A 19,032-nucleotide genomic window follows, 5' to 3' on the forward strand; every position below is an offset into this window, starting at 1 on the left:
TGTTAGGGACCCGACGCATGTGTCGTCAATTTCGACCAATCAGAAGTGGGTATTTCCGTTAGGATTGTGGTTGAGATTTTTCAATTGTTCGATAGTTAGTTTCATGACATATATTATTTTCCTCAAAATAAAAAAATGTTATGGAGTGCCGAAATTGATTGACGCGAAAATTCCATCAATCCATCATGAAATGACTGAGCAATAAACGTTTGAAATTGGACAATTTCCACGATGTGCTCGATTTTCGATTTTCAATTTGTACCCCAATATGTTCCCGAAAGACGTAATCCTACGTCAAAATTTTTTGAAAATATGGACCTTAGTAAGATGTACTTTCAGTATTTGTTTCATATTTTTGTCTCACAGCTATGGGAATGGGAGAAAAAAAACGAAAAGCTGCATTTTTCACCATAGATCCTATGGTGTACCATATAAGGACTCAAATATATGGTACTACAGGTCGGACTCGATTATCCGGAGTATATATTTTTTTTCACTCTGGATAATCGAATCCTCCGGATGATCGAATCAAAACAATTTCTTTTCTTTATTTGTTTTTTTTTTGCATGTATTTTTCGTTTTTTGAAAATAAAAGAGGAATTTTTGATTCATCCCGTTAAAGTCAGAAAACACCTTTCTCACATGAAAAAAAAAAATCCAGATTCTCTCAGGAGGTGATAGACGATCATTTTTGATGAAAAAAATCCTCCTACGCATATGTTCGAATTTCAACAATGACAGAGTTATAGAACTTTTTTTTTGTTTCGGACTCTGTTGCTTCAAACTGGCTCTACATTAAAAAGTACGCTACAGAAGACGATTCTGATGCTTCATTTGAAAGATGAGAAAATTTATTACAGGATATAGTAGTGGAACAACTAAATTAATGAATTTTAATAACATTTTGGAAGTGAAACACTTAAAAGTTAATAATTTTTAATGTGTTATTATTAATTTTATCCTGAAACTTTATTTTAAACTAGATTGTATCTATCAATTAAAATGAAGTTCTTTAACCGCTCCACAATTTGTTCTTTGACGCACAACTTCTATTTTTCTTAATTTGGCTGCAATGTCGATCTAAACATTTCCTGGTGAAAATTCAAGCAAAATCTTCAAAAATCAAAATGTTTACCACACTGTACATGTAATAGCCACTTAAACTTCACCTTAACGTTGGAAGGTTAGATTGCTTCATGAAATAAACCATATATGAAATATAAAAAAAATGTTTTTTTTCCAAACTGAATATAATCCAAAATTATGTATAATCGAATCACATATAATCGAGTCCGACCTGTACTGTATTCTATTAGTCAAATCATTTCATTTGATACCAATATTGAGGGGATTGCAAAAAATACATAGACGACCATTTTGTGGCGGCGACCTTTTCGAATTTATGTTGTTCATAGTGTAGTGTATTCTCCAAATCAAGCCATTCAGCCATTTTTTTTGCGGCGTCCAAATTGAATTTTTTAAGATCATTGAATACGCAGTTTTATAATGACAGTAGAATAAAATGTATGTTCCAAATTTCAGATCAATCATTCAACAGGTACGGGGTCAATTTTCTATTAATGTGGGACAACCCAACAAACATTCAAACATACATAGAAACAGGTCAAGCTGAATAAACCCATTCAAAAAGTAATAAGTTGTTTGGGAACTGCGGCCATCTTGAAATAGGATTTTTCATTATCTGCTATGTTCTACTAGTCGAGAACTTTTTTTTGATACATTTTTGGGCATTTTTTATAAATAACTGTGTTCTACTAGTCAAGTCTTTTCATTTGATACCCATATTGATAGGGTTCTGAGAAAATAGGTAATCCGTCATTTTGTAGTGGCCGTCATCTTAGATTTGCATTGTTTATAAATAACTGTATTCTACTAATCAAGCCCTTTCATTTGATACCCATATTGATGGGGTTGTGAAAAAAATATATATGATACCATCTGGCGGTGGCGGCCATTTTGGATTTGTATTTTTCATAAATAACTGTTTTCTACTAGTCAAGCCCTTCCATTTGATACCCATACAATATTTTCCACACTGCTGGTGATTTGGTTTGGGGAATTTTTTTCTCTCTTACCCAGCCAGACTCTTTGGATATTTACCGCACAACACTGAAAAAAATCTGAAAAAATCACACATATCTAGAAAATCCGTAGAAACACATTTAAATGTGAATTAAAGTAGTACAAAATATCTGATAAATTTTTAATAAATTATAAAATAATTTGAAATATCTTTTTTTATTTTCTATTTCTATTTCTATTTTAGGAAAAGAAAAAAATATATTTATTTTCCTAAAATCTATGATTGTATTTTTTTCAAATTTTCATTTCCAAGCCTATTGAGAATGGCGTTAACATATTACGTTACAGTTAAAATAATAAAATTACTGTTATAGTGAGCATATTGAGGTTCAGAAATATTACCTAATTCTCTAATTTGGTACCCTATAAAATATTTTCTATAGCGCATATGTTTGCGGTTTCCGACTCTTGAACATTAATGTTGTATTTTTAGATCAGTTTCAAAACGCACAAATAATCTATGATTTATCAACGCAAGATGAACGAAGAATTCAGCATATTCAGTTTTTCAAAAACCTCAAAAGAACCTTGCTAATATTGGTATGCATTTCGTGACGAAGAAACACACTCTGTTCGAAAAACAAGCATTGCATTCAGGACTAAAATTTAAAAAATTTAAATCATTAAATTATGTTTAAAGTCAAAATAGTTACGACCAAAATGCGAATATAAATTGAGCGAATGCAATATCAGATATTATTATAATTAGCTCAATAGTTATACCCCAGCTGGGGTTTTAGAGAATAGAACTGAATGTTTAGAACATTTCTTTCCGATTTTCTAACAAACGGCATCAACAATTGAGAATCAGAATCAGAAGAAATTTGTGGAATTGTTTGGAATTAAGTTAAACTGTTTTCGTCAAATTGATGGTTGAATATTTTCTTTTATTACAAACTAATATAGAGAGGGGTGTTCAAAATGCGATCGCATTCTCGGCGTACGACTACTTTTGTCGGATTTAACTTTGGAGTGCAATGAAAATTGAGAATTAACTCTTCAGTTGATAATAAAAATGAAATCTCTTTCAAGGGCGAAGCCTTAATTATATTTCCCTTTCGGCTTCGATCCAGCGCGTCAGTGCAAGCTCTACAATGAAATATTTTTGAGTTGGTTAGCAAAATATTGTTAGTCTTCAAAAAGTCAGAAAATAACAGAAAGAAATCGATTTTTTATTTCTCCCCAGTATTTTTGTCCACCACATATGCACACACCCAGATAACGCAATTTGTTCGTAACATATTCCAAATCGTGAGATTGAAGCTTCAAAATGATGTATATCCCATCTTCATTCGTTGATTGTTCACGAAGTTACAAGATGTCAAAAATCACCAAAATCACTTTCGACTTCGCACTCTGTACCTCCAACTTTTTGTCGAGTGTATATCAGAATAAAAAACTATGGATGGGTTATATCTATGATGAATTTAAGTCAATTCATGCATTATGATAGTAGTTATCGCTAGTAGTTTTGAAGTCTGTGTTAGGGAAACATCCATCCATTCCAGCGCTCGTACCTCATTCGTTGTGCAATCATAACTGAGTGGATTTCCGAGCGAAACTTTGAACTTATACCCCTGTGTGGAAATGAAGACGTAGTCCTACGTCAATACAAATTGAAGTAAAATTTTTGTGCAAATAGATGTATTTATCATGAACTTGAAATATTTCAATGAAATATATTTTATTGTCTGCTAAACTTTTTTTCAATATTTATATTTTGACAACTCAACGTCACACCGGTCAAGATGACCGGTTCGGTAGAAATAGGTATACAACAATTGTCGGTAGTTCTAGTGTTAATTATCAGTATTTACCAATATCGATTTCGGGGACTCGAAATACAGTACAATTTCGTTCAAGCTCTCCAGTAAATGTTTCGATTCTAAATTGACAGCAATAGCTTTCATTAATAGAAATTTAAAACATTGAAAACCTGGACTGACAAAAATGATTTGACTGATCAACTGATCGTGGCAAAACGTCGAAAAACGTCGGCTATATACAAATAAAAAAAAAATATCTTAAAGGGAATATTTTATTTGCTATAGTCCATTAATTTCAACATTCAAAAAAGAAAGCGAACACATATATGCAATGTGATGGATAGTAAGAGACAAATATCTGGTTGTTTTGGGACAGATTCGATTATCCATCAGCATGGATGGATATAGATTGAAGTGATGTGCTAATACACGATATGATGGCAAGAATTCAAATAAAGTTTTGAGAGGGTTGGGATGTGTTTTATTTCCGCGATGAATCAGACATCAAATCTGCTGATCTTCACTGACTTCCATCCATAGAATTTAAAGAGAAAAAGTCTAAATAAAAGGAAAGGTTCGGAGGAAAGATTGATTCATATTTTATACGTTCATATATCAAACTGAGGTAAAACTAAATTCCATTAATTATTTCCATTCAAGTTTCGATTTAAAGGGGTTCGGAATTTGCCGAGGTGAGCTTGAAGTCGAAAATTGCTCGGCTGAAACAAATTCCAATATGTATAAATAAAGCCTTTATTCACTCACCTTAATGTAATGACACAAGCCGTCGCCCTTCAGTGCTCCGTTCGAATCCCGGTACAGTTTCAGCTTCAGTTTATTGGTCTTACCATCCTTGAGAACCATCCCACATTTACCCATAATTTCACCGAACTCTTCCTCGGTTATATCGAGCGGTAAATTGGTCACATAAACCTTAGTGTTATGCTCCGGTTTGAGATCGAACCATTTTGGTGGTTCCGGAGGAGCCTTTCGCTTTTTCCCCACAGGCTTTGGCTCTTCCACCACCGGTTGTTCTTCACCAATGTTCGATTCAACTTCTTGTTCCTTTGTTTCCGAAAGGGCCGTGATAGCGGTGGCCGCGGATGTGTTATCAGTGAACCCGTAATTCAACTGGTAAACAGCCATGAAGTCATCATCCACCTTCGGAAACCACGCCTTCTTCTCCCCATCCCAAAAGTACACCGTCCCATCCTTCTCGGTGTAGTGGTGAACGCCGTCTATGTAGGAATAAGCACGATCCTCTCCAGGCTGAGCCTTCGGGATCCACTGGTTCGTTTCGTCGCACCACCGATAATGTTCCGTTTCCTTTGGATTTTCCTTCGGGATCCACTTTTTACTCTCATGACACCACCGATAATGTTCATTTTCGTACGGATCCTTCTCCCCCCCGTCATCCCCACCACTAGCAGAAGCGGGAACCCATTCATTCTTCTCCTTCGACCAGCAATACTTGAACTCAGTTTTCGGATCGGTATAAATGGCCACCCCTTGGTCATCATAGCTAATATGTTCCGCGTGTTTATCCGGATCACACTTTTCACTAGCAGCGACCGATGGCTGTTCACTAGAATCGTCGTCAATCGGCTCGGCAACGGCTTCGGACACTACTATCCCACCACCACCACCTGCAGCACTTTCCATTTCGATGACACGATTTTCGTTGTTGGTATTCTCACAATCCGTCAGCATGGAATCGGAATCTTGGCGGGATAACGTAGGTAGTGGTGCTGGTGCACTGTTGCTATCACTTGGAGTGACACTTTCCTCCACGCTTGTCGTCGCTGGTTTGCCGTCGCAAGACGAGCCACTGTCATCAGTGCTGTTCGCGCCGTCTGACATTGTGTTGGTCTGCCAAAGCTGCCTGCCGGTCTGTTGGAAGAGCGAAACAAAAAAGGGGTTTCAGAGAGACGTATGCAGCATTGTGGATTTCGAGAGAAGCGTTCTATTCGATGGAAGATTTGAAATTGAATCATAAATAATTCTTGTAGAGTTGCTTGATTGAAAAATACACTTCTTAAATATATTCTTGAATAATATTACAATACTTCATTGAATTTCATTGTATTCCATAATTTTCAACGATCTCACGAATCATTATTCGGCGGGTATTGCCAAACAATATTTATACCAAAAAAGGTACAAGAACGTAGTGCATCTATGACAATCAAATTTATGTAAAAAATCAAATATGCAAAAAATCAACAACATCAAAAACATTAAAAACTTGAAAGCTAAATGAATTAAAAAATTAAAAAAAAAGAGAAATCTGTATAAATTCTAGTTATGTTTTTTGATAAAATAAAATATGCCGAAGATGCCAACCTAAACATTTCAAATTCCTATATTTAAACATTCAAAATTTTGAACATTAAAAAAATTCAACAAATTAAAAAAAAATCATAAATGCAAAAACTGAAGAACACAATGCTGAAAACTTTTTAAAATTCCAAAAATATGAAAATTGAAAAATGAAAAAAAAACTCGGAAAAATATGAAAAATAGAAATTAAAACTTTTGAGAAATAAAAAAATTATGAAAAACCAAAAACTTTTTTTTAAGTTAAAAAAAAAATAAAAACTTATATTCACATTCAATGAATTCAGTATATATTCTAATTATGTATAAAAAAATACAAAAACGCAAAAAAAAATTTTTTGAAAAATTTAAAATTTAAAAAGCTCAAAAATTTTAATCAAAAGATAAGAACATTAACCTTCCTGTACTCGCGCGTAAAATCGTAACTCGTGTACTCGTAGACTGTGTGCGTCTGTTTAATTTTGTTATTGTGTATATTTAAGCGCTATAGGTATTTACTATTTGAAAAAAACTCCAGAAAATATGTTTTCCTTTACTTCATTCAGTTTTGATAGTCGTTTAATCCAGCCACCTCATTTATTATCGGTCTGTCAGATCGTGTAGCCTAGTGCAGGAGGGTTACAGAGTTCAAAACTTGTAAAACCTCCGAATCTCACCATTTTGGTGGCTCCGGAGTAGCTTTTCGCTTTTTCCCCACAGGCATCGGCTTTTCCACCACCGTATAAATAAAATTTGCCGAAAACGCCAACCTAAACATTTAAAATTACAATGTTTAAATATTCAAAATTTCAACAAAATTCAAAAAATAAAATTAAAAAAAAATATAAAAAAATCGCAATATTTGAAAAATTAAAAAAAGATTAAAACTTTAGAAAGTTTAAAAAACATGAACTCAAAAAAAATAAAAATTGAAAGAAATTAAATGCTCAAGAAGTATTATAAAGCTAAAATAAAAAAAAATTCCAAAAACAAAAAAAAATCAATAAAATCATGCAAAACGCTAAAAAAATTCACAAACTACGAAAACAAATAGAAACGAAGCTTGAAAAAAAACAAAATTTAAAATATTAAAAAAAAGTTCTAAAATTGAAAAGCTTTGAAGCTTTAAATTCGAAAATTCAAAAAATATAATGAAAAGAATTCGAATAATTCGATGAATTCTAACCCTTGAATTTAAAAAAAAATTAAAAATTCAAGAGGCGTGTAATTGTTCGAAAATTTTTAAAAACTCCAAAATATAAAAAAAACAAGAATTTGAAAAATTTTAGAAAAAAATAAAATAAAATAAAACAAAATTGCACAAATTTCAACAAAACAAAAAATTGAAAAATTCATAACCACAGAAATACAAAAAACAAAAAAAAAATCTAGCATTCTAGAATTTAAAATTTGAAAACACGAAAATCGAAAAAATCAACAAATTGAAAAAAGTTCAATAAATTCAAAAAATGCAATTATCTAAAAAAGTACAGGTCGGACTCGATTATATATAGTCGACCTTTTTTTTTCAACAATTATTTTCAAATTCTATACATAATCGAATATCAAGAAAACAATTGTTTCATTAATGTATGAATGTCAAACATTAATAGAAAAATAGCTTTTTAGTGATTCGATTATGTATTGAATTCGAAAATTAACGTTGAAAGTGAAATTGCGATTATATATTATCGAGTCCGACCTGTACTACCCGAAATTGGAATTAGAAGAACTCGAGAATTTTAAAAGCAATTAAAAAAAAAATTAAGAATTTCATAGGTAAGTAAGTTTGAAAAAAAACAAGCTCCAAAAATTGAAAAAAAAATCGAACTTTTTTTTTAAATTGAATAATTAAAAAAAATGATTTGAACAATATAAAAAAAAATGCACAAAATAAATTAGCCTCACAAATTGAAAAACAGTACAATTTGAATTTGATTAAATTCGAAAATTTCAAAATGCAGAAATTCAAAAATTTAAAAAATCAACAAATTGAATAAAAAAAAATATTTCAATTTATCAATTTATCGATTTTATCAAATATTTTTAAATTTTTCATTTTTAAATTTTTTTTTTTTAAATTTTCAAATTCTATGTTTCTAAACTTGAAAAATGAAAATAATTAAAAACTGAAAATTTCACAAATTGAAAAATCGAACAATTAGAAAATTGAAAAATTGAAAGAAAGAACACTGGAAAATTGGATTAAAATTTAAAAATTAAAATAGCAAAAATAAAACAATTCAAATAAATTTAAAAAATGATAAACATTGAAATAAAAAAAATAAAAAATTAAATCCAGAAATTCTATCATAAAAAAAATATCATAAATTCGATGATTCAAAAGTTCAAAAATTCGTATTAATATGAAAAATTTAAAAATTTAAATAATAAAAAGATCAGTGACATTCTCAAAAGTCGCCATCAATGTTGTGCAGTTGAGGTCTACGACTAATTCTGCGTTCCGTACGCACTAAGCTGCAACACAGCGAACATTTAATTTATGAAATGATAAATTGGTCATAATTTTAGCAAAGAGCAATTCCAATTGAAACCGACAAATGACAAAGCATGAGTATTTTTGATTGTAATGAAAGTTTGTATTCCGTTTGGGTTGAAGGAAATATGTGTTTTCCACAGCAATTGATAATATTTTGACTCAAGTGTAACTTTTCAATAGACGTATCAAATTTAGTAAGAGAAATTTTCTATAATTTATATCTCAAAAACTATGAGTCGTACCGAAATAGTACCTTAGAAATAGTTATAGAGTATTGATGTTGAAACGTCAAAAATATACACTAAGAAAAAATAAATTGTACTTTCTTTATTTATAAAAGAAATTTTTAATTTGAAATGTTAATTTGTTCCACAAAGTTCATCAAAAAATAGGGGTCATGAATTATCAAAGATTTTTCTTACTAAATTTGATACACCTATTGAAAAGTTATACTTGAGTCAAAATATAACCAAATGCTATGGAAAACTCATATTTCCTCCATCCCAAACGGAATACGAACTTTCATACGAATCAAAAATACATGTTTTTCAAATCTGCATTTTTAGGATGATTTCAATTGGAATTGCTCCAAAACAAAAATAATGATAGTTTTGAGTGATTTTTCGAGATTGTTTTCAGATACTTCCATTTCGTCTTTTTTCATTGACCGTTATGATTTCGATGAAATGATGCGGAAGTCGTTTACTTATGAGATTTGTGTACAGGGTCTTTCAGATTAAACGCTCACGCAAAAAAAATCGAATAGCTCATCAAAAAATTGTTTTTCGCTCCGTCGATAGTAACACTGCATTCCCCACTTCGGGACGATAATATTCGGCTACTCGTTCAGTCTGATCGGATGGTTTTTAGTGCCACGATATACAATTTACAAAAACGTGTATTTTTAGTGAAATCGTATTACTCGAGCAACCGAAACCTTAATAAAAAAAACTCTTTCCTCTTACGGTAAGAATTTCAACATTTCTCGTCGTCGATTACTTCCTCTGAGAGTACGTGAAAGACCGTTGCTATGTTGATAAGCCACAAAATTTGGAGGAACATAAATAAGCAAAAACTCAGATTTCCAACAGCATCGGAGTCGTAATGTTAGAGTTGTGCATGAAGAATTTTGTTCACCGTTTAAAACGCGTTATCGAAAAAAGGGGTAGTCACATCGAAAATGTCCTAAAATAAGCTTTATTTTCGTTTTCCAAAAATAAAATTCGGTTCACTTTTGTAGAAGTTATTAAAATTTGTTGCGTGAGCGTTTAAAAAAAAAGTGCACCCGTGGCCGAGTGGTTAGCGTCTCACAATATCATGCCGGGTGTTCGGGTTCGATTCCCGTTCTGGCGGGGGGATTTTTCGTCAGAGAAATTTCCTTCGACTTGCACTGTGGTCACGCGTATTCTAGAGCTTGCCCCTCGGAATACATTCAAGGCGTGTTATTTGGCTTAAGAAATCTCAACTAAGTATTAATAAATGACGCTAGTTGATGCATACGTTGAGACGGCAAAAGTTCCACAGGGAACGTTAACGCCATTCAAGAAGAAGAAGCGTGAGCGTTTAATCTAAAAGACCCTGTAATAAGAAGTTTTGTAAAATTTGTTCAAAAATTCAATTTAAGAGTATTAAATTTTCAGTTTATCCAAAACTCTCAAGTATATTTATATATTTTTATCGTCCGAATGTTGTTCCGATTCGTGTATTAGTCTCTAATATTGTAAAGTTTAGATACTTAACCCTTTTCCAAATCAATCCTTATGAAAAAGCCTTCCACATTGCTGTAAATGTTTTGCCTATGACACTTTTTTCAATTAAATGACTGTTATAGTGAATAATGAAGCAGTTCGCCAAGATTTGACCATGACTCAATAATTTTTGGATATTGAGTAAATTGTAATGAAGAAATAATTTAACCATATATTCCGCTTTTTCTATATTATCTTGCAACACACTTTTGCTGCAGGCTTCTTCATTATCGCGTGACTTTCAGAAGTCAAATAGTACTATTTTTCTGTTTGACTGTCTGGCATAAATCGATCGATCAAGCTATTGTATACAAATAACATAACAAAAATTTTAATATCCCCCAATTGTTGCGTGTGACATTTCTTGACTTATGACCAATCAGTCGAAACACCCAGTCTTATGTACAAAAAAAACTTCATGTAAGATTGTGACAATCGTAAAGCTGCAGTCGCAAGGTTAATGAGCCATTAAAAAGAAATTTTACCACCCATCTGGTTATAATGTACATCATAACGTTTACTGCGGCGGCGGAAAAAAAACGGAGAAAAGATTCGAATCGCCACAGCGCCAGAAGAAGGTTAAGGTTGAAAATCGGCGCTTGCTTTCCCACCAAATAATGGTGTAATGGCCACACGCAATGCCTATATACACATTTCGACCGGCACTTTGGACACAGGGACGATGCCATTTGTCCATGATTTGCATAAACTCGATTCGAGGAACCAAAACGGATTGTGTTGGATAGCATTGTGACGTACGCGGACCTTCGTTTTATGGTGTCGGCTGATTGAACCATTTGAGATAAAAATCAGCAAATTATAGCGTGTCTCCTTCAGTGGCAATATTGGTGGGGTTGCATAGTGATTTGTAACTTTTGTTTTTTCCGTATCATTTTTGGGAGAGGGAGTTTTCTTCCATCATCGCTGTTACATCGCGCGGTGCATCGAAATCCACGTTCGATATCGATTTTTTCCATCCATGAACTATTAAATTATTCAACACTCTAGACTTAGCGCTGATGCCGGCGTTGAAAATGCGACAAAAACAATTTTCAAATCATCATTATGGTTATAATTTAAAACAGGTCTGATTACGGCATACCCACAATTGTTGTGAAGCGGAATAATTACTGGACTGAGTTTTCGCTGGCGTACAATCGAAATGTGTTCAATTGGGGTGGTAAAAGTTAACATTTTGTGAAATCATAAATGCCGATTCGCACGCCACCCACAAATGACCAACAGAGAACATTTTGCGTGACGTGGCTGACAGGCTGAGTAGTATATTAACCTTGTGCCACATAGTTATTCTGAAAGTGTTAAAATTACGGCATTGATTAGCTGGGGCGTACCTGGTTGGTTTACTAGAACACAGGAGTTCATTCACTCCCTCCTTCATTGAGAATTTCGCGCTGTTGGAGTAATTTAGTCCAGCAAGCAAAGTGTCATGGTCAGCACGAATGTTGATTTATTTGATTTAAGCTGAGGTTAGCTCCAGCAATGTTTTTAAGGATTCAGTGTTAGTCCTGAATAAGATTCAGAACAGGCTAAAATTGGATTGTTGAATCCGGTGTTTGAAATATGTAATCTGACTTCGACTCTATACTCTGAAACTAAAATCTACAATGTGAATACGTTCTCCGAAATGACAAAACTGAAAACTGTTTTTACAACTTTAAATGTAAAGTCCAGATATTACTCCTAACATCTACAGTTTGAGATCTGGAAATTGAAACTTAATCTGGAATGTAGCTCAGGAACCTAGAATCGATGCAATGATCAATGATCTTCAATCTCGATCTTTTCAATCTGAACTGAACATTTTTTGACGTCTTCCAAATCAGAACCAAATTAGAAAATATGTCAAGATTCTGTGGAATAGTTCTAGCATCAATAGTTTGCATACCTACCGAATCGGATTTTCTTCGAAATGTGTCCGATTTGTTTGTTTATTACGATTTAACTGTCCGTAAATAGTTTCAATTCGCAAAAATTGAAAGCATCCCCATATGTCCACCCATTTGTTCTATGTCTTCCATACAAAGCCGCAAATAACAAAAAGAAAAAATAAACGCAATAAATAGTGCATTCACTGTTGTTTGTAGCTCTGCTGTCGTGCTGTCGGTCTATAGATGATGAAACGTGCGTGAAGATATATTTTGAACAGCTCTCAGATCGAAATTCTGTAAGGCCACTGCCAGAGGATTGGTTCGTTTTTGCTGATATATTTGCCAGGAAGTTCTTGATTTGTCAAGGAATTTGCAGCTGTGGATAGAAAACCAAGGTTCTCGCCACAAACAAGACAAGGGACTCTAAGATGTATAGTGAGGAGCAGGGCTCGGAAAAGTCGTATTCAACTGAGGATAGTCAGCGCACTCTTAAGAAATTCTCCTTTGTATTCAATTGGGAATGAGTTTTGGCTTCTTCCAGCAGTTTCGTCAACACGACTCAACAGTCATTCGGGCGTTTAGTTGCTATCTCAATCTACGACTCGACTATATTTCATTCCTCTCCGTCAAGTGGACTTCAATGCATATTGAAGTAACTCCCTCCAAAATGAATTCATATCTCTCTCTCATGTATCACGTATACATGTATCGATGTTTGAGTTCAACGTGTTTTGTCACAAAACTACAGGTGAGCTAGTTTTTTTTGTATCGTACACGAATTTACTCACACATATAAAATAGCGTACAGTGTTGTGCACAGAAAAACAAATTTGTGATTTTTTTTTATATAAACCCATTTTTCTGTATGTTTTTTTTCACAAAATTTAACTTGAATTCTTCCCAAACTGCACTATAAGACCAGGTGACGATCTTGCTGCTTTGTGTCATTGTGAACAAAAAAATGCTCCAATTTATATTCAAGTGTATTGGTATTGGTGACTACCGTCCGAATAGTTCACTTTGGAATGCATGCTTAAAACCAGCGATGGAAAAAATCGCTGTAAAAAATCTATGGATCTCCGTTTGTACAGCTGAGGATGAGAAGTTGCTCGGACTACAACCAAATCTGTTTTTATGCGATTCTTTTTTGTGCAGTTTATCAATTGTGTGCTTATTCTATCAATTTATTTTCATTTCAATTCGCACTTTTGGTGTACAATTTAGATTAATAGTGTTCTTAGAAATCGTCTGTTTTTTTAATTCTTAATTTGGCTACAATATCGATATAAACAATCCCTGGTGAAAATTCAAGCAAAATCTTCAAAAATCACGATTTTTACCCTACTGTTCATGTAATAACCACTTAAATTTCACCTTAACGTTGAAAGGGTACATATAAAAAAAATTTTTTTTTCAAACTGTATACAATCGAGTCCAAAATTGTATATAATCGAATCACATATAATCGAGTCTGTATATAATCGAGTCCGACCTGTATAGATATTCCATCAATTCAACGATATTTCTTCGAAAATTACATTTCGTTCAGACAAGAAGCTTGAGGTTACGATTTTTTGAGAAAAAGTTCATCAATATGTAATGTAAATGCCCTTTCAAAATAATAATTTCAACTCAGATAAAAAAATGGGTTGTACAAAATTTGAGAAATATCGGAGAGAATCGAAACGAAGCGGATTTTGTCGATCCTGCGTAGAATAGCTCATATATGACTTTTTTTAGTCCACTCTTTTGGTATTCGAGCGCGTTTTCTCTGAAAACCCACTAAAATACATTCAAAACTCTATATATATATATATATATATATATATATATATATATATATATATATATATATATATACATATATATATATATATATATATATATATATATATATTTTTTTTTTTTAAATTAAGTAGTGCAGTGCAATTTTGTTGAAAAATACAATTTTGAAGAATTTTTAAACTGGTTGAAATTTTTATATATTTTGCTTTCTTTTAAAACGAAACGACAAATTATCTGTACCGATTAAAACGAGCAACTAAACTATCAGCGAGGCACAATTTAAATACATCCATTTCATAGCGAAAACAATCGTAGCCAAGCATCGTGCAGCAATTTATCCGTAACTACCCGGAAAATGAAGTTGACATGGAAAATTAACTACTCATGAATTTGTATTGTCATTCGCGTTTGTGTTGGCTGAATCATAGGTTTGGTGCAGTCGAAGGTTAAGTTTTCTCAACTCCCTTTCGGAATCTCTCATTTCCTTTCGGAATCTTCTTCTCCTTTTTGGTTTCTTTTATTGAGGGTATGTACTTAAACGTTCATTCGCGGGGGATGTTTTGATGACGATGATGATGTTGTTTTGAATTATAGAGGCTTTACACTTCTTCAGTTTGTTCGCCTCTAGCGTTAAAAGGGACAATTTGGAAAACTAAACCTAAACTGTCATCTCCCGGTCCTCTCCGCCACCGCCGATTGGATGCTAGCTAGATGTCCGTAGAATCGACAATAGTATCTTGAAGAGAGAAAAAGAGAAAGAGAGAGAGAGAAAGAGAAAGAGAGAGAGAGAGAGAGAAAAAGAGGAGGAGAGAGAAAGAGAGAGAGAGAGAGAGAAAAAGAGGAGGAGAGAGAAAGAGAGAGAGAAAGAGAGAAAAAGAGAGAGAAAGAGAGAAAGAGAGAGAGATAAAAGGGAGAGAAAAGAGAGAGATAGAGAGAGAGAAAGAGAAAGAGAGAAAAAGAGAAAGAAAGAGAAAGAGAAAGAGAGAGAAAGATAGAGAAAGAGAGAAAAAGAGAGAAAAAGAGAGAAAAAGAGAGAGAAAGCAAGAGATAAAGAGAGAGAGGCTTCCGCAGTTCAGTCGCCTCTGAAAACTTATCCTAAACTATCAGTCTTGAGAAGGCCATTTTGGACACCTTCGCTGTCGTCACAGCCGACTGGTAGCTAGCAAGGATGACTGTCGAATGATAATTGAGGTTTTGGCGCATTTTCATTTTCAGTTTCCATCAGCATAATTATCCACATTTCTTAACCACCTCATTCTACCTTTGGAAACAACAGCACTGTCTTCGTGTGATGCAAATAATACAACAGCACTCTTCACTTGAAGACGTGAGAATCGAGACGGTGCCTCAACCGAACAAAATTTACATTAACATTAGCATAAACATTTTGTTGCGTCATAGCAGGCAGGAGAGTAACAAAGAGGTGGGGTTTGCGATGCAATGTTTCACTTGTCTTCAAGAGCTGAACAGTGTGATACATCTTCCATTTATCATTGTAAAACCATTGAATGTAAGATCAGCATTAGAAAAGACTGTTGTCTGCTTGCTAGCTGGTGCGAGGCTGAGGTTGACTAGAGTGAGTCGAATATTTATATGGTGGCTTCGTTTACTTCCTCATGCACGGTGGATAGATAAAACAAATTTTCGCAATGAAATTGATGTATTCAAATTGTATTTCGCTGCTGCTTCGATCGCTCCTTTTGGTCGGTACATTTTGAAGAGCCAAAAAATGTGAGATTTAGGGCGTTTAGATAATGCTTCACATTTTACGGTACGTAGAAATATTCCCAATAAATTATGCAAACATCTTTGCGATCTATCAAGAAATGGTCTTCCTCTTACGAATGTTAAGACCAAAACATTTTACTAAAGAGTTATATCCAAAATTTCGATGCATTCTAAAATAATATCCGACGGATGAATAAAGTGAATGAAATAATAACGTACTCCTATGCCAATAATGCGTTTGTGTGCTGGACATCACCCCCTATATTTTGAGTGAAAAGTTCAACCCGTGATTTGTTATTTCTTATCATCTATTTTGAGTTAATCGATATACCATCATAAACTGCCATAAACCTTACAAATTATTGATAAGGTTTAGGTCAGGTGTGACTGAGCTGACCAAGCCATCACATTAATTTTGTTGTTTTTAAACCCATGCTTTCACACATCTGCTCGTATATTTAGGATCATTTGCTGTTGGAAACCCCTCCTCTGCACACGGCAACACTGAAAACTGATAAACTTTGAAAAATCATAACTCGAAAACGAAAAAAAACACCTCTCCGATTTTTGGATACGTTATGTAAAAAAGCCTGAACTTTCAGAAAAAAAAATCTGAAAAATATATCACCGTGTAAACCATGAAAAAAATTAAATCAATTATTAAGACTAGTTACTCCTGAACAAACTGTTCAAATCCACCAGTTAAGTGAGACACACTGAAATTTCAAACTTTGGAGATATGTTGCACAAATTGTGCAGCGATTGGACCTTTCTCAACATAATAATGGAGGTGTTATAATGTTGAGAAAGGTCCAATCGTTAAACAATTGAATCTTTCGAAGAAGACTAAAGGAATTTTTAAACTAAAAAAAAATAAAAAACTAAATGGATGGATATCAACGCAACAAAGTTTCAGGGGTAGTTGCATAAGAACGATAACCGCAATTCGTTGAAAAATTCAACGGAAAAAGTGGAAACACAGCCAACAATTGCACTGCCATCTTGCAAGGATGTGCATTTCACTGACATGGCTAATATGAAGAAAGAAAAAAACCAGGCCAATGGTCAATCACCTTTGCTCGAACGGTTCTATTGCACATAGGTGACATTCACTTGTTGTTCGTGATCCCGGAAGAGCCTGGGGTTGGTGGTCGTAAAGAGGAGGGAATGAAAAGTGGAACATGTGCATCGATGTAAAGTGGCAGCACATGGCAGAATGTAAGTAGACCTTTTTTTCATCTTTTCTTTTCCATGGGAACTGGGCCAATGCACAACGATGGGGTGATTAATATTGTAACATATGCATCACAGGAGAGTCGATCGATACATTCGATTACAGGGAAGAATGGAAAATTATAACGTAGAATTCGATACATTGATTCTACACGGTAGAGGTGAAAATGCAAATACTGATAATTTTTGACCTGTCGACATTCCCAGGTGGTTGTGTGAAGAGCACAATCTTTCACACCCGCCCAAACTGGTATCCACAAAACACCAGCAAAAATGGGAAACCCAAACACACCCCGGCTGGCTGCTAAGGAATCCAACTGCATGGATACCACCACCCCCAACGGGTTCAAACATATTCCTGCATGGCGTCCCGGCTACCCCGCTATCAGTGTCGGGAGTTTGTTTTAGTAACGCTCGAGGCGATGGTGAAACCAGAAGTTCAAGGGTTGACAGTGCGCGAAGGTTGTGACTGCTACTGCTGCTGCTGTCGAGAGTTTTAAAAGAAGAATATTCTTCACAGAGCCCAATAAATCACCCCCAATTAGTCAGGTGCACAGAAAAGTGTCGCATTATTTTGGGAGGCGATTTGGAGCAAGTGATTCCGTCTCATTTGTATTAATACATTCGAATGCTTCATTCCCTTTGGAGACCGCAAAGTGCACCCACTCGCAGCAGGCGGAAACATCACACCAGATAGTTTCGAGCCGTTAGTGTTTCTTGCCGCCTTCTTTGGAGACGGAAACGTGAAAATCCTTTGTGCGCACAATTGTTAGTGATTTTAGTTGGTCTGAGGTGAATGTTGAAGTGGACTGGCAGGAAGGAAATAAAACACAACGATGGAATTGATTACGGGGCCAAGCGGCTCAAGACTGGACGATATCAGCGATGCATATTGATTGGCCACAATGGAGAGGGAAGAGATGCTAGTCCCGACAGTGCTAGACCATCGTTTGGATGGAATTTCTATGGCGCTTATCAAACAGAATAAGAAATTGTTATAACAAAGAAATACATTGTAGGCTAAAAATTGCATACCCCTGCCGGTTAGACGATTTTATCGAACTTCTTGCCTAGAGAATATTTTTCAAATATTTCCTCTGACAAATTGTACCAGGTTTAAATGAACTTCATTGACTGGAATATGTTCAGCAGTTAATTTGGTATACTGTGTCATTGTTGAAGCCATTGTTCCAACATACTAAATACCTCATTCATTAATACTCATTTAAGAGTCAACTGTCGAAAACTATTTGTTGAATTCCAATGACGAATATTTGATATTATACATTGGAACATTGAACCAATATTTGCAAGAAAACCCGATTTTCCAAGAAAAGGAGGGGCCTAGATCATGAACAAAAAATGCCTGACCCAATAATATGTACAAATTGCATCATGAAAAAATAATAATAACATTAAATAAAAATGCATGACATGTCCCGGATACCCTGTATGATCAGTTTCTGAGTTGAACCAAAAATCTATAATGCGACTCTTCTATGCAATCTAAATTCTACAATGAATTCAATGTAAGTAAATTTTTAACCTACGAAAATTAAGAAGTCATGTTTTTACGATTCAATATATGATTAAGTAAGATATGTGTAACTTTCAACACTTTTTGAGAATTTTAATTTTTTTTAAAAATTTCAAAAGGAGTTTCGATAAAAAACTAGACGTTCTTCATCTTGGTACATAAAAAAGGTTGTTGCATCTCGTGTGACGCTTTACAGTAACATACAGTAACATCTTAGAGGTCCCAAAAAAAAAGCACAGAGCAAAGAAATCTCGACTTCATTTTTTCAGGCATTTTTCCCGATGGATTTTGGATCCCGACTTTTTCCCGCATTTCCCGCTTTTCGGAATGAGTGGCCACCCCTGCAATCTATCTAGAAATGATCGAGTTATAAGCGATCGAAATTTTCCATAATTTTATACGTGTTTAGTTTTGGGGTTTCCCTGTT

General features: G+C 34.1%; 1 protein-coding gene across 1 annotated transcript in view; it reads right to left on the bottom strand.

Annotated features, from left to right (window-relative positions):
• The window catches only part of LOC129764514 (HIV Tat-specific factor 1 homolog), a 214,582-nt gene that overhangs the window by 159,994 nt on the left and 35,556 nt on the right, over positions 1-19,032 (bottom strand). Inside the window, exon 2 of the mRNA XM_055763671.1 lies at positions 4,635-5,759. Within this exon, the coding sequence (XP_055619646.1) occupies positions 4,635-5,729 (1,095 nt within the window). The 5' untranslated portion in view covers positions 5,730-5,759. The remainder of the gene's footprint in view (positions 1-4,634; positions 5,760-19,032) is intronic.

The sequence above is a fragment of the Toxorhynchites rutilus genome, chromosome 2 (genome assembly GCF_029784135.1).
Source record: "Toxorhynchites rutilus septentrionalis strain SRP chromosome 2, ASM2978413v1, whole genome shotgun sequence".
In the NCBI taxonomy this organism is placed as follows: Eukaryota; Metazoa; Arthropoda; class Insecta; order Diptera; family Culicidae; genus Toxorhynchites; species Toxorhynchites rutilus.